Source organism: Hyalella azteca, unplaced genomic scaffold (assembly GCF_000764305.2).
Source record: "Hyalella azteca isolate HAZT.00-mixed unplaced genomic scaffold, Hazt_2.0.2 contig9910, whole genome shotgun sequence".
Lineage (NCBI taxonomy): Eukaryota > Metazoa > Arthropoda > Malacostraca > Amphipoda > Hyalellidae > Hyalella > Hyalella azteca.
In genome coordinates this window covers 125,210-140,938 of record NW_025939966.1, presented here as the reverse complement: position 1 = coordinate 140,938, position 15,729 = coordinate 125,210, and the positions used below count along the sequence as shown (strand labels likewise).

General features: G+C 36.0%; 1 protein-coding gene across 1 annotated transcript in view; it reads left to right on the top strand.

The window, feature by feature from the left end:
- LOC108675606 (nephrin-like) overlaps window positions 1-15,495 on the top strand; it is a 65,832-nt gene extending 50,337 nt beyond the window's left edge. Inside the window, exons 9-15 of the mRNA XM_047882211.1 lie at window positions 3,566-3,674; window positions 4,683-4,825; window positions 11,198-11,354; window positions 13,154-13,417; window positions 13,902-13,988; window positions 14,848-15,020; window positions 15,439-15,495. Of these exons, the coding sequence (XP_047738167.1) occupies window positions 3,566-3,674; window positions 4,683-4,825; window positions 11,198-11,354; window positions 13,154-13,417; window positions 13,902-13,988; window positions 14,848-15,020; window positions 15,439-15,495 (990 nt within the window). The remainder of the gene's footprint in view (window positions 1-3,565; window positions 3,675-4,682; window positions 4,826-11,197; window positions 11,355-13,153; window positions 13,418-13,901; window positions 13,989-14,847; window positions 15,021-15,438) is intronic.
- Window positions 15,496-15,729: the final 234 nt, after the last annotated feature.

Sequence of the window (15,729 nt, the reverse complement as noted above, 5' to 3'; positions counted from 1 at the left end):
TAGCCGGTGTCTTGTAGCTCCATTCAAACTCATTAACGGTTTGGAATGGAGACCAAATGATCAAGAACTATGCACTTTAACTTTCACTCTCATTAATTTTTATTCTGAAAGATTATTCAACTAATTTTTGTTCAATTTTATGACGGAAATAAAAGAATAGTTTCACATTTAATGAAAATTCCCAAAAGTTGTCTGGTTCCATATAGTAACAGTTTAATTAACGTATAATTAGGCAAGATTTTTAAAGTTTTTAAATTCTTTACGTACAAATGATATGTTCTCTGTATGAAGTCATATAACCTGGTAGGAATACTCAAATATGTTCTGATTAAACTGAATGCTTGGTCCTTAGCATCAGAAGTTTAGTCCGTTCCGAGTAAGGTGTCAAGAATATCTATTCAATGTAATTTGATTCTGAAGAAACTTTCTGTTTACTTCACTTGTAGAATGTTTCATTGGCTAAAACTTTCATCTCAATAAAAATATTTAAACTAGTTAATTCACAAAAAAATTATCTGCAAGTTGTCATTCATGTTCAGTACCAAATTGTGATGAAATCGGAAACAATTTATAAGGAACAATTCTATTTTTGAAAATCGTCCATATGGTAGCATGTAATTCGATTGATTTGTTTTATTTTAATTTTCTTCGCCGCCTTTTGATCTTTTCACTCAATTAATCGCTAACGTTCTACGCGTCTTGCAATCATGATAAGCTAGTTTCTTTTCACTAACTTTAAATCAGTTGTATAACCTCTCCGGCTCATCGCTCTGTCGTTGTTAAGTTTGAGCCTGGAATTTTTCACGGCTTTAAACTGCATTGCTGTGCCAGGCTGAGAGAGCACTGTTACATTTGCCTAATCTGCCACCAGATGCGGTAGTTCCCATGCAAACCTTACAAAACAAGACCAATGGAGTGCTAACTCCAAGAGCTAAAGCTTCACACTTTTTTTACGAAATGCGCAGCATTTCATACATTTTTGTGAGCGCTGAGAACAGCGGTGTTATGGTCGTAACTTGTTTAGCTGAGCCCTTGCGCTGACCGAGTGATATTTTTTTATCACGGAAAATATTTGAAGTGTGTAGTTTATTCATGGAATAACATTTTATATCAGCGCAGATACTATGGATGTTTCAAACGATAGCTAGGTGGGAAATGGATGATGTGGGTACGTTGTATGCGATCGGTGTGACTTCGATATTCACTCTGTAAATAATCTTCGCGTCAAGTGCTTCCTTTATCATCATCAGTTACTCGCCAATAATTCCCAATATTGGTGCCGATTTGAGAGTGTACCTAGCTATACACACCTGGGAATTTTTACCGTGTTTATAAATGTACACCCAGTCTCGCTACTGTTGATTTTAACGCTCTTGAATTCTCTTCTAAATTTTTTATGTGTATATACATTCGTACGTTACATGCAAGCAATGGAGCAGAGTAGAGAACACCGTAGGGAAATTACACCGAGTGGGCCAGGCAGTGCTTACAGTTATCCTTAACTCTTTGAACGACCTGAATTCAGGCGTATGAATGAGTCAAGGGTTTATTAGGATGACTCGGGAATGAAAATGACGTGGTTACATGGAGTAAACATACGTCGTGTGTTCTCGATTTATGTCCATACCTGGATAATGATGCTTGGCGAAATTTAATTAGCTCATATTCCGGAACAGAATTTGTGAGCAACATGAAATTGTTAGGAATTCAATTAACAACGTAAGCAGCAATGATGCCAAAATGCAACTTCACACACTTACATCCATATAGGTGCCTGCTTGCAATTGAAGCACCGCCATCTCCATTAACGCAACCCTTACGGATGTTTTTTATAAACCACTCATTGTTCGTAAGCCTCTCATCGCATAACCTTCGCCTAATAATATCATAAACTTTGTCATATTCATGGATAAGCGATGCACTTTTTAACAAATTTATCCGGATAGTTCACCTTGACATTCGCCGGAAGCGCCGATGCAGCGCGCGTAGTGCAGTTGGTCCAGAGGTTCGTACTCATTGTTCGTAAGCCTCTTATCGCATAACCTTCGCCTTATAATATTATAAACTTTGTCATATTCATGCATAAGCGATGCACTTTCTAACAAATTTATCCGGATAGTTCACCTTGACATTCGCCGGAAGCGCCGATGCAGCGCGCGGAGTGCAGCTGGTCCCAAGGTTCGTGATGTTCGAAGACCCCAGCTTGTCCGCTGCTGCGCAGACAACAAATTGAATTTTCATACAAAGTTACAAGCAACTTTTTACGGAGAAGTTCCTCCGTTTTGTCGACGAAATCATTTTATGTTACGCGTTATTTTATCCTCGTTTCTTTTGCCCTGTCTGGCAACAGTGCTCACTAGACCGGCTGGTATTTTTTCCCTTCCGCACGTTTGTTTTTGGGTTTTGAAAAAAGCTCTCGAAATCGCATTTACCTCGGAAGCACTAAGGTCTTTTACGTTCGAGCAACGACATCCGGTTGAGTAAATACGAGTTTGTCGACGCCATGTTTTATGAAGGAAAAAAATTAAGCTCCCTGTACGCTTTATCAACGCTTTATATGAAGAAAAAATCAACGCTCCTTAATCAAAGGCTTTACAATTAATGGAAAAATATGGCTTTCTAAATTCGCCGGCACATGATGCGAGGGCAATAAATGCAATTTATTTATGCTACTATTTCACCTTTTATTATATACATATATTACAATTTCAGAAAGTTCACGATTTTTAATACCAATTTTTCACTTTTCAAAGCAATGGTTTTTTAGCACTCGTATAACTGATATTTCTTTTCACGGCTTCGCACCGATTTTTATAAAATCGCGTTAATGAATGTGATCCGAAATCTTTTATTATTTTCAATTTAAACACTCCACTTTTGATTCAAGTTGTCGCATATTCAGCTATTTTTATTTGCAGTTGCCGTACACACCAACACTTAAGCTTGCACGTATCGTACACTCCACTTTTGCTTGCAGTTGTCGTGCACTCTACTTTTGCTTGCAGTTACGGTACACTCCACTTTTGCTAGCAGTTGTCGCACACTCCACTTTTGCTTGCAGTTGTCGTACACTCCTCTTTTGCTCGTAGGTATCGTATACTCTACTTTTGCTTGCAGTTATCGTACACTCTACTTTTACTTGCAGTTTTCATACACTCTATTCTTGCTAGCAGTTGTCGTACACTCCACTTTTACTTGCAGTTGTCATACACTCCACTTTTACTTGCAGTTATCGTACACTCTATTTTTACCTACAGTTGTCGTACACTCTACTTTTGCTCGCAGTTATCGTATACTCCACTTTTGCTTGCAGTTGTCGTACACTCTATTCTTGCTTGCAGTTGTCGTACACTCCACTTTTGTTTGCAGTTGTCGTACAATCCACTTTATCTTGCAGTTGCCGTACACTCCGCTTATGCTGGCAGTTGTCGTACACTCTGCTTTTGCTTGCAGTTGTCGTACACTCCACTTATGCTGGCAGTTGTCGTATAATCCACTTTATCTTGCAGTTGTCGTACACTCTACTTTTACTTGCAGTTGTCATACACTCTATTCTTGCTTGCAGTTGTCGTACACTCCACGCAGCGCACTGGATTATGGGCTGCTGACATGTCAAGCCTCCAACGCCGTTGGCCGTCAGCGGGAACCTTGTTTCTACACTATTTTCCCGGCTGGTAAGTATTACATAATAGTTTTTACCTTTCATTATTAGGACAAAATTTTGGACGAATTTTTTGACGGTGCTCATTTTTTTGCTGCCACTTGAGTGTATTTATTCACTTGATATTTCAAATAACGATCTACATCATTCTGATAAACATCTTGAATCAAAATTGATGGCTGCTCTAACATCATAATTTTATTTGAAGTTTGTTCAAAAAGGCTGAATGAGGCTCATCAGAGGTATCGGATTCCTACTGGAAATTGTGCAATGAATAAATAATATTTCTTGACTCCCTTTACAAATGTTGGCTCAATGTTTGAATGGATATTCTGAAATAGGCGATGATGTGACGTGTTAGGGCCACCGGCTTTCGGCCGGAGCCGCGGCTTTAATTCGGCTGTAGCTTGAGCTTAGAACAAGCCGGATATGAATTAAACGGAAACGAATACAGTAGCCGGAATGTATTTGTACGTTTTGAATATTTCTCTCTCAGAATTTCTTGACTAGTGTTCTTAGTTTGCTTGAACGCTGTTGACCGAAATTGTTCACTGAACAAGTCGCAAATACCAACAGAATACATCCAGGTTGTGCGTTGCCACCATTGCAATTTTTTATTTAACCTGCTGTAATATCTGTTGTGAATCAAGGTTGTGTTCGATTCGAATATTGAGAAATGTGCAAAAACTAAACAGTTAATCTGTAATTATGCTCTCTGTTACAGTATCTTGTGTTTGAACATACTAAACCAATGGCTGAATGAAAATGATAATAGTTATCAAATAGATCGGATGCTCCGCAAAATTTAATCTTATGAACATTGCTCTAAGTTTCATTTGAAATGTTTACAGCTTCACTTGAAGTTTTTTGACTTACTTTCTACGTTTAAGTTGTAGATGAACTCAAAAACAATTTCAGTTCATCGGTCAGGTCAGAGCTGCTTAAAATGGCAAAATTTTGTCATTAAATTTCCTTTTTAGAATTTTTTTTTGTAATAATAGTGTAAATTTTACCTGTGCAGGTCCTCCGGATCCGCTACAAAACTGTACAGTTATTAACGAAAGTCTGGACTCAGTGCGCGTACAGTGCGTGCAGGGTTTCAATGGGGGACTGCCTCAGAGTTTTGTCATGGAGGTGTACGAGACTCAAGGCAATAAACTCAGGGTAAGATAATATTAAACTACTTATTCTGAAATTAATCTTGCCTTTTTCTATTCAATAGGAGAAATTTCCTATAAATAGATCATGGGCGTTAAAGATATTTGCTCGACTATAAGAACATTGAGCTTACTTGATTCTCAGGAAAAATAACTCCCAATACTTACCTACAAAACCTAAGTTTCAGGACTTCCTTTACTGCGGTTTTTGTTATTGGCCTCAAAATATTTCACTGTTTTCTCTCCATAAAATTCTGTCCAGTCTCGAATATCGAACACATTGACGAATGCTAAACACGGCATTTGCGTATCGGAAACCTCATTACTGGACGGCTGAGGAATAGCAAGCAAGGTCCTGGTAAAAATTTCTCGTGCTTCATCCCGGAAGAAAATCTCGAATTTTTCCAATAATAACTAACCATATTATGTACCCCAACTGATAGTATATAAGATATCCAGGTTATGCACTGAGATAGGTTGTACAAATAAAGAATATGCAAAGTATCATAATAATTTTATGCCAAATTTTGAAATGAAAAAAGTTTTAAAGGTTTTGCTAAAATTTAAGTTTATGTCCAGGCTCTATGAATAGCTCAGGGCTGATAAAAAGAACCTGAGATACACTTTTTGAAAGAGTGAAGTTCTGAAGTCATAGTCAGAACTTCATTCTTCATTGCTTCATGAAGGAATGGCTCTTTAATTGTACAAACTTTTGGCCTTTCAGCAGTTTCGAAAAAATACCTCATTCAAATTCAAGTTTTGACAAACGACAAACCACTTTATGGCAAAGTGTTATTATTAAGATGAAAATTGTGACTAAAATATATGAGTGACGTTCGAGTGCAATCCAGAAGTATAAATAATATTGCAATATTCTTTTAATCTGTTAGGCTCAAAGGCCATCTTAACAATATATTAAATTTTCTGTTAAAAAGACGCTAAACTAAAATGTTCTTACTTTTTAGCAACATTTTTAGGTTGGTGAAATGTATGATATTGTGCTGGGATACTTGGTGTTTTGCAGCTCAGCCTGTACGAAGAGAATTGGGCTGATATTTTTTTAGCTAGGGAAAGTCTGGCTTTTGTGCAGGCATTGGAACCAATAGCAGAGCCGTTCATTACTCCTATTATTGCCTGAGGAGTTGCCAAGCTTCTCCTTATTGATCAGTAGGCCAAAAGAATTTCTCTATACAAATGGTGAACGATGATTGCCTTGCATTATCTCCAGTGGCTCAATATCCAATAGTGAAGCGGAAAAGCCCCAAGGAAGTGCCATTGAAATGAAGCTAGAGTATCGAGAAAATGTCTTCGAAATTACTTCATAAAACAGGGCCGGCTCTGAGAATAAATTTGGCCGGTTACAATCACATTCTATTGTCTATCAGGTTTAAAAAAGCGCTAATTGCAGGTCCCTACCTTGTCTTCAGATATTCAGCTTTGTTTATGACTTTTTGTACATCTCATTGCTTATTTACTTACATGATGTTTGGAACTAAACATGGAAGCAGGTTTTAGGATTATTTAAAAATTTATAACACAATAAAGTGAAACTTGAAAGCAAATAAAATGCGCCAAAATTTCCCCATATATTTCATTTTAAAAACACTCTAAATATTCGTATCTCCATTGTTAGGGATTACAATAGGGTTCGTTAAATTTGTCATCTCCGTTTCGATTCACCACCAATGACTTCGCAAATGAATGTTTACTTGTCATTGTCATGTGATCCACCACAGAGGTTAGTGCTAGCATTGCCTATCTAGTTCATCTTCAGTGTTGATATAGTGGCGGCCTTTCTCGTGATATTGTGTATTGTTATTTATGTTGTTAACTATTTATGTGTGTTATATTCATTTGTTGAAAGGCAAGGGTTAGAAAGATAAATGGTTTACAGTTTTTTAATTTGTTTTCTTGTATTTATATTCTTTTGTAATTATAGTTTTTAGCTTATCAGTTTTTACTCATCCTTTTATTTGCGATCATTGGTCAAGTGTTCGGTGTCAGGGAATGCTCATTTATTGATTAGTCCCCAACACCTTGTAAAATCAATTCGAAAGCTTAAATGGACAAAGAAGATATTGAATCCCAATGCAGCCCCAGAAAAGTGATATAACGTCAATAAATTTGCTTATTAACTATTTATACCGGATGAAAACTGCATGCGCTGTCTAATAAAAGATTTCGTTTAGAAATATTTAGAGATTCCAAGATCCCAAGTCCGAAGTTATAAGGTATTAGCTAGAAATTTTGAATTAGATTCCGGCACTGTAATTAATTCTATTATGTGGGAATACATGCGATCTGAATGTGGTGAATGTGCATAAAGGTTTAATGGAATGTAATTCCTGCCCAAGTGCTCTGCCAATCCGATGTAGAAATAGCGTGGGGTATGTCGATTTCAAATGCGCGCAATTATATTTATCAACCATATATATATGATCAAATAAAGACCAGAATAATTATAGATCTCTACAACTGAAGCACTAAGAATTTAACGTTTTTGACCGATATACATTCAGGTTAACGTGTTATTCTAATAACACTATTGCTAACTCCACACCATGTTATCATTACTTATCCATTTTCGGTATTTATCTTAACTTATTTAGATTTATTTTCTCTAAATCAATACTGAACAGATAAAATTAATCTGACATAAACACAGGTCACTAGGTGAGATTTTCGACAGGCAGAGTAGTTGAATGTACGTTGCGAATGTCCCAGTTTTTCGTTCATGTTCGTTATTTACCGGTATTCTTTAACGCATTTTCTCATTTAGGGAAAAAAGGTGCTATTGTGCTCGCCATGCCCGTTCGTCTGTCTGTCCGCCTGTCTGTCCGTCCGTGACTTCACGTTTTCGTCGACGAGAAAATGCGCTATCTGTCACTCACTGCAGTGAGTACTGAGTTATATTTTTAGCGCATTTTCTCATACGCACTATTGTGCTCGCCATGTCCGTCTGTCTGTCTGTCTGTCCGTCTGTCTGTCCGTGACTTCACGTTTTCTTCGACGAGAAAATGCGCTCTCTGTCACTCACTGCAGTGAGTACTGAGTTATATTTCCCACCCCCCCCCCTGCAAATACCACCAAAAATCCCCCTGCAAATACCACCAAAGATCCCCCCCCAAAAGAATACCACCAAAAATCACACGATCAAAAACGCCTGCATGTGAGTAGTGGCTGCCTCGCGGATACGGAGACAGCGTGTGCGTTACGACAGCGCACTTTAATTTAATTATATTTAATTAATTTAATTTAATTTAATAATTTAGGCATGATTTCAGAAACAAGATCCAAAAGTAGAACAAGTTAACACCAGGGCAATGAGTAATACCAGCCGCTCTTCTGTTACCTCGGAAAGTCGAAAAAAAAAAACTTTAGAACTTACACATATTTCACCACGTTTTTCTTAGTTTCGCTTCGTCTCTGTCTCTATGTCATCAAAATTTCAAACCTTAATTTAAAGAACTTCTGAAAATCCTAGAAACTTGAAATTTGGCATGCATGATTATGCTGCCTAACAATTTAAGATGTCATCATCAGAAGTAATAATTTAAATTTCTTTTATTTTTTTTTAATTTAAAAAACCTAAAAATTCATGGTTGGGAATCGCGTTTTTTTGCCGCTAAATTTTACAATTGTTAAAATTGCTAAACTTAAAGGTAGAAAAAAAATATAAAAAAAACATTAAAAAAAACACGTTTTTCAGGTGGTTACAAAACTAAAAACCAAGAAATAAAATAAATAAAAACTTTTAAAAACTACGTTTTCTTAACGGACAAAAAAGAAAAACATTAACTCTTACATAACATTCTACATAACATTAATGTTATTCACGAGTTAATGTTTTTTTTGTGCGTTAAGAAAACGTGTTTTTTAAAAGTTTTTATTTGTTTTATTTCATTGTTTTTAGTTTTGTTCCCACCAGAAAAACGTGGTTTTTAAAAATGTTTTTTTTTTATATGTACTTAGTTATCCAAGTGAACAGAAATTCTAACAAAAAATAAACTTAGGAAAAAATTACCAAGTCGGAATACAAATTCAGAGTATATAGTATTAAAATGATGCAAAGTGGAAAGCTAAGATGTATTATATAGGTTTGGACCCAATTAGATTTTATGCGAAATAACCATAAGCTAAGTATGCTTGTGATAAAATCTGTAGAAATAATTTTTTTGGTTATCAGCAAACTGGATTCGAATGCTTGACTTCGCAACTTTTCAATCGACGAATAAACAAGTATTTTGAATTTCTAGCTTAATCGTGTATTGAATTGTCTTTTGTTTCAAAACCAAAAACATAGATTAGTCTCTAAAATCTACCAACAGACACGAAAAACGGGTAATTTCACAAGACGTTAAAAAGTATCCGCATAAATCTATTGTTTCTGAAAGAAGGATAATAGTGATTCAATTTTTTACATCTAACGAATTCTAGATTGGTTCTTAACAAAAGTAAGATGTCTATTTAGCATTTAATGCTCGGCGAGAATCGATCTTATATGAATAATATCGAGCCAAAAGGAATTTTAATCAATGTAAAGTTTAGAGAACAGCTAAAAGAAATGAAGGACTGAATTTATTTTTTAATAGGGATTGAATGTCGGTGGATTTTCTCAATCTTCCTTAGAGTTGCACGTGATTTACCTCTCAAAAAGTGAATAGTTGGAGAACTGCATTAAGAATCCCGTGATAAGCGAGCACAAATTTGGGCTCTTCGATCTTTTGAAATAGGCCAATCATTGACTAATCTTTTCGAGATTACCTCAGATATGGGATTTAATGGACGAATGTCGGCATCGTTAAAGGGAATTACGAGTATTTTTGGATCAATCCGATCACTGACTTGGAGTTATTGACCTATGAAACGGATTTAAAAATTTTTCGAACAGACAATCGTGAAATCTTCTTTTCATGTAGCGTATTTTCGTTTAGGAAGCAGCAGAATTTCTGTAAAAATGCACGACCATGGCATTAAATTTAATCCCTTAGTACATCCATAACTAGCGAGCTGACTACATTTTCAATGATGGCTGAACAAAATTAAAAAGTCGCTATCTATTGTTCAATCAAATGTTATTCGTAAATTATTGTTCTCCAACTTCCCCTCGGAATTTATGTAGTTTGACATATCATTAGTACATCAGATCAGAAAGAGATGCACTAAATTCTGAAATATATAAATAATCATATTTGTGAACCTAAATCAGAAGATCGATACACAGATTTTGTAATTGAATTACTTTTAAATTCGAGACTGCTCATATTTCATTTAAAGATTCAGGATTCAATTCAGAAAGAACAGAATCCAAAGAGAAGATTAGTGTGAATGTTATCTAGTTCTTATGCACTCTCAATTGTGAATGGATAAATTTGCCTCCTTGTTACCTTGTTGGCCATATGTCAATTTTTACTTCAACATCTGTTTTCCGAAATGAGTCTACTCTATTATTCATATACGAGTATAAGATATTATATAAGACTCACTCTTCGTTGATTAAAAGAAACTTAGCTGACAAATGGAGCGTTCAATTAAAAAATGTCATCTCCTGTTGAATTACTCGTCGCCTTGGTTTTGTCCTGGTAATAAATGAAACTGAAGCACAGCTTTGCTTTGACTGATGGCAGCCATGTTGGAAGTCACAAAAACGACACTTGTTCCCTTATTGGCCCATTTAGTTCAGAAGTTTGGAGGTGTGGGCGAAATTTTTTGTCGTGGCATGATTTCGTGGGTGCCTGCATATTTAAACTCATCCTTCATATGAACGATACTTAAGATTGATGTGTGTGCGAATTATGTCTGTATTTTCAGTCCGTTAAATTAAATTAATTTCTGCAATATCTATCAATATTCTTTGGACACCTGTAGTTAACGATCATTAATTTTTTGGTAAAGAGATGCAACTCGCACTTCTATAGCAGAATTTGTTTGTATTTTCCGACTATTCCCTTATTCATTTATTACTGATGTGTTTCGTTTAGCGGTAGACGAGTTTCCATCACATTGTCTTCTCTTTTCAGAACATGGAAAAATTTTATTGATGTGTTATCATTTTCATTTACTTTTCTGTTTTTATACAATTTTTATTAATGTTTTTTTAATTTTATTGATGTTTATTTTTTGTATTTCACATTTTTATTGATGTATTATGACACTTCATTGACAAGGGTCAAAAAGGTTTATACGTTACTCATTTCATAAGACGGATATTTATCATGGAATGTTATTCACATCATAAAACCGAAATTTAACAAAGTACTTTATTTATGCCGAGGTTTAACAAGGTATGTTATTTTCAGCAAAAAATCAATATTTACACAAGCTGTCCCCACCAAAAAACTTTGAATTAATGTACTTAATGTACATTTCACTATAACAGAGCAACGTGACCAGCAAAAGTCCATCGTTCGCCGTGAGTCGCCTACAGTCCGGCCTACGTCTCACCATCAAACTCTACGCAGCCAACAGCAAAGGAAAGTCGCCTGAGCGCGTGCTTATGGCGCTCACGCTCGGTGACAGCGCTGAGAAACAGACCAGTGAGTGTCTCCGTATTCACATTGAATGTACTAAATCTCATTCAATTTGTTTTTTCCTATCACTAGTCCACTGTCTTTTATATTTTTAAGTCCTTATTATTCATCTTCATCAATTCCTTAACATCAGTAGAAAACTCATTAATCTTTTCAATTGCATTTTATTTCTTCTCATAGGTCACCTTTGTCCCTTTCTTCTCTTTCGTTTTATATATTAACTTGTTCTGCTTTATCTCTAACAAAAACATCTGGAAAAGACCGAAACGCTGCTCCAAAATGAGAGCTTTTATTGCACGGTCTGCCTCATACCTGTGGCGAACCTAGCGATAAGTTTCATTTTTTTCCAATTTCGAAAATTGTATGTGGCAGACCAAAAAATCAGTTTTATATCAATGTTCATTCACTTACAAAGATCTTAAAAAAATTTGCTCGTTTTCCTGTGTTGCATAAATAAAATAATTTCATTTGTAAAGTCATGGGGAGCTCGCAATTTAAGAGTAATTCAAATTAATTTGCAATTTAAAATCTTTACTGATGGGAGCACGTGTTTTGTTCAGATGCTAAAACGCTTCGTTGTTCAGTAATTTTCAATTCCTGCCTTAACTCTAATAAAACCAGTGTACACAATCAAGGTACAAAAATATGAAAGACAATCACAAAAAAATGTCTTTTAGAAATGACGTGAATTGGTTGGTTTTATTTCTGCGCTGAATTCATTAATATATATTTTTTTAACTTTTTTTACTCAATTCTCTATGTAATTAGAACAAATGATGCAGAACATTTTGAAAAGATAATATTGCGTCGCATGTTGTAATATTTTCCAAGATAAGTGCTCGTAAATAAAGTAACTCCGTATCTATGAGCGTCATGAGGAATCATAAATACCTAAAGATTTTATTGTTTTCAGTTTCTGCATGGTTAAATTAATGGTTTTTCACTGTGCATTATTTAGTATTTAAAATTTGGATACTGAATTTCAGGCATGGCCGATGGAAAACTTGTTATTAGAAAAAGTGATCACTGTAGCATTGACACCAAATTACATTTCTTTAAAGTAATTCCAGGAACTATTCAAAAATTAGATAATCATCAATAGCAAAAAAAAAAAAACACCTAAAACGGTGCGACCGACCTAGATATGCATGACGCATCTTGTTATTTTTCATGCAAGTTGGAAAGAAGCGCGCTCGGTTTCAGTGATAGTTTGATTAAAACAAAACATCGTTCCCTCGCTCCGTTCCAAAAACTCTTTGATGTTCTCTTTGATACGCGCTAGGCTATTGTTGTTGCAGATGCAGCTGCGCTTGCGGCTGTTTGGATGTGCCCATCGTCGCATTTTGCTACGATGTTTACTGAAATGTGCTCATGTTTTTAGTGCCGTGTGCAAACCTAAATTTTCATGATGACGTCAGTTACGATGTATAGTGAAGTATTGCTTGCGGCCTCGAATTGCAGCGGAAGATGATTATCAATATGTGCGTCTGCATACTAGGTTTTAATGATATTTGTGTTTGGATAGATGTTCCGTTGGATAAAATTTGAATTTGCTGCTTAATGTGTGATTCAATTTTTTTGAAATCGTATTTTCAGATAGCATTGATCGTTATTAAACGTATTTTTAACCTAGTTTTTGAATTGTGCTTATTCCTTTTGCTCCCTGGTTTGTAATGTAAACATTTTAAATTACTACATTACTACTCTTATCTTCCGTATCCTGCACAAACAAGTGGGAAATTTTATTTTCAAAAGCTCCCCATTACTATTAACTTATTTATTTACTTCATCTCTCATTGAACCAGGTATCCTTCAAGCAAGTGAACTGCCCTCCACGATGGAGTTGTATCCTTCTCTGCCAGTCATCCTTGGTGTGATTGGCGGGATCGTGATCGTGTTTGCTGCATTTGTAGTGGTTCTGCTCGCCAAGAGGCCCGGTAGAAATAGCATTAAGAACTCCATAAACCAAGAAGACTCAAGGCTGCATATCCTGAAGAAGGACGACGGCAGCACCAGCGGTCGTCAGGATGGAGATGAAAGAGACCCGGATGTCATCCCTGAATCCCGAGGTGAGTCTAAAGGATACAGGAGGTGACAGAAAGAAGATCAAGATCTCTTTGGTGCTTGAGATCAGTGCAGGTTCATACCCTTGTGGCGTTATAATACTTTGTCGTGGCTGTTATAACGCTTCGCAATCGAACCGTCAGGCCAATAGATTGCTTGCAACATCGGCCTCTCTGCCGTCTTGTAATGCTTCCTTTTATTGCTGGCGCTGCAAAGAATACTTGAAGTCGTTCTATTTGTACTTACAATAAATAAGTGTTAATGTGCTATAATGATATGAAATTTAATATTATTTCACTCCAATCTATTTTCAATGAATAACTGGTATAAAATTTCCAGCAACACAACTGAATTTCAAAGTTTTGAAAAAAATCTGATTTAAATGGAACCTGAATTGAGTTTCATCAAAAAATTTTTATTTAAATTTTAATTTAATTTAATTTTTAATTTTTTTTAAATTTTTTTGTAAAAATAAAATAATCAACACAGGAAGCCGCGTGGACTGCAGCAGTGATCACAATCATCCACTAGTGGCGGATGTGTCAACTCTTTACGGAGAAATGATAACTCAACAAGGTAAGGTCGACTTTAAACGTAAGTTTATTCCTTTGATATACGTTTATTCCTTTGATTTACGTTTATTCCTTTGATTTACGTTTATTCCTTTGATTATTTTATTCCTTCGTCGCTAATTAAGTTAAACGTATTATTCTTTTAAAACGATTCTTACGTTATAATGTCACTAGCTTGCTTGAAGCGCAGATTCACTAGAAATTTAAAAGCGAAGAAAAATCCACAAAAATTCAGCATTTCTGAATTTTTGCTGAAATGCTGAATTTTTGTGGAGTTTTCTTCGCTTTTAAATTTCTAGATTCTTACGTTGTTATATAGATTTTGACATTGGTTAGTTTTATTTCTAAGCTGTAGAACAACAGACAAAGTTATAGATTGTGAATATGATGATAGGTTACTGAATTATTGGGTGGTATTTAAAATTGTTTTCACCTCATTCGTCCAGTTACTGGTGATATTTTATGAAAGGGAATTATGAGTTATTCGTTACTTTAAGATGTGAATGTACACGTATTTTACTCAGATGCGTGCTGAGGGATATCTTTTAGAACAAAAATTATTTCAAATTTACGAAAGTTCTATTGGCCTGAAATTGGCGTTCCTACCCAAAAGACTTTAATCTCACTCAACAGTCACATGTGACCTTCATATATTACTAACGAAATAATCATGTTTTTACTTGGATTTGTGAACTGTTATTATAGAAATTTAGGTGTCATTTGCGAAGATATAAAAGTTTAAATGCTCTAAATTATTATTTGATGAGGTATAAAGTTTATTTACGAATTAATTCTAATTTCAGGCATACGTTAACCTCAATCAATACATCAATCTCTCTCAATTAAATAAATATTGTTTACAGGTTCAGCATCTAACGCCATTCATTCGACGAATAACGACAGTGGCTCATTAATGCCAGCAACCAACGCCCATATACACAACGATCCCTCGAACAGCAACAGCCACAACCAGCCTCCACAACAGCAGGAGTTGCAACACATACTTCAACCTAGTCCAGTGCAGCTACCCAACAACGTACTTGCCCCTCAACCTATGCTAAGTAACCAGGCTCAACAGCTGCAGCAGCAAATGCACCAGCAACAGCAGCAGCAAATGCACCAGCAACAGCAGCAGCAAATGCATCAGCAACAGCAGCAGCAAATGCATCAACAACAGCAGCAACAGCAACAGCAGCAAATGATCGTCAACGTTCAACATGTGAATGATGCTCTTCAACCTCTGCAACAGCAGCCACCGCAACACGTCCATCTCGCAATGTCCGTCCACTCACCGAGCTCTCCTTGCTCCCCTCAAGTCGTTGTCAGTCCACGAATAATTATGAGTCCGTCTCCGATGCTACCCTCCGTTCAGCAGCCGACTTCACTGCCATCTCATTTCAATGGTTCTTTCCAGACTCAAAACTGCGTTAATCCCAGCACGTTTTTCCACCAAGGTCACGCCAACAACCGACTTCAACACACACAAAGTCTTCAGCACAACAGGCCGGTAGCTCAAGACCATGATGCAGATAATAGACTTCATCATCAACAGTCTCTACCAGAGAGAAGTTACTTCTCGCCTAACGCCAACAATTATGCCAACGCTCATTTCATGGACAAAAACAAAAGTTTAAGTGTCCAGACGAAGGTGTCTTCTCCTCAAAACCATGTCAACAACATTAGACTAGAAGACGCTGGACATGGTCCGAACTTCATGCAACAGCAAGAGCAACAATCTCCCCAAC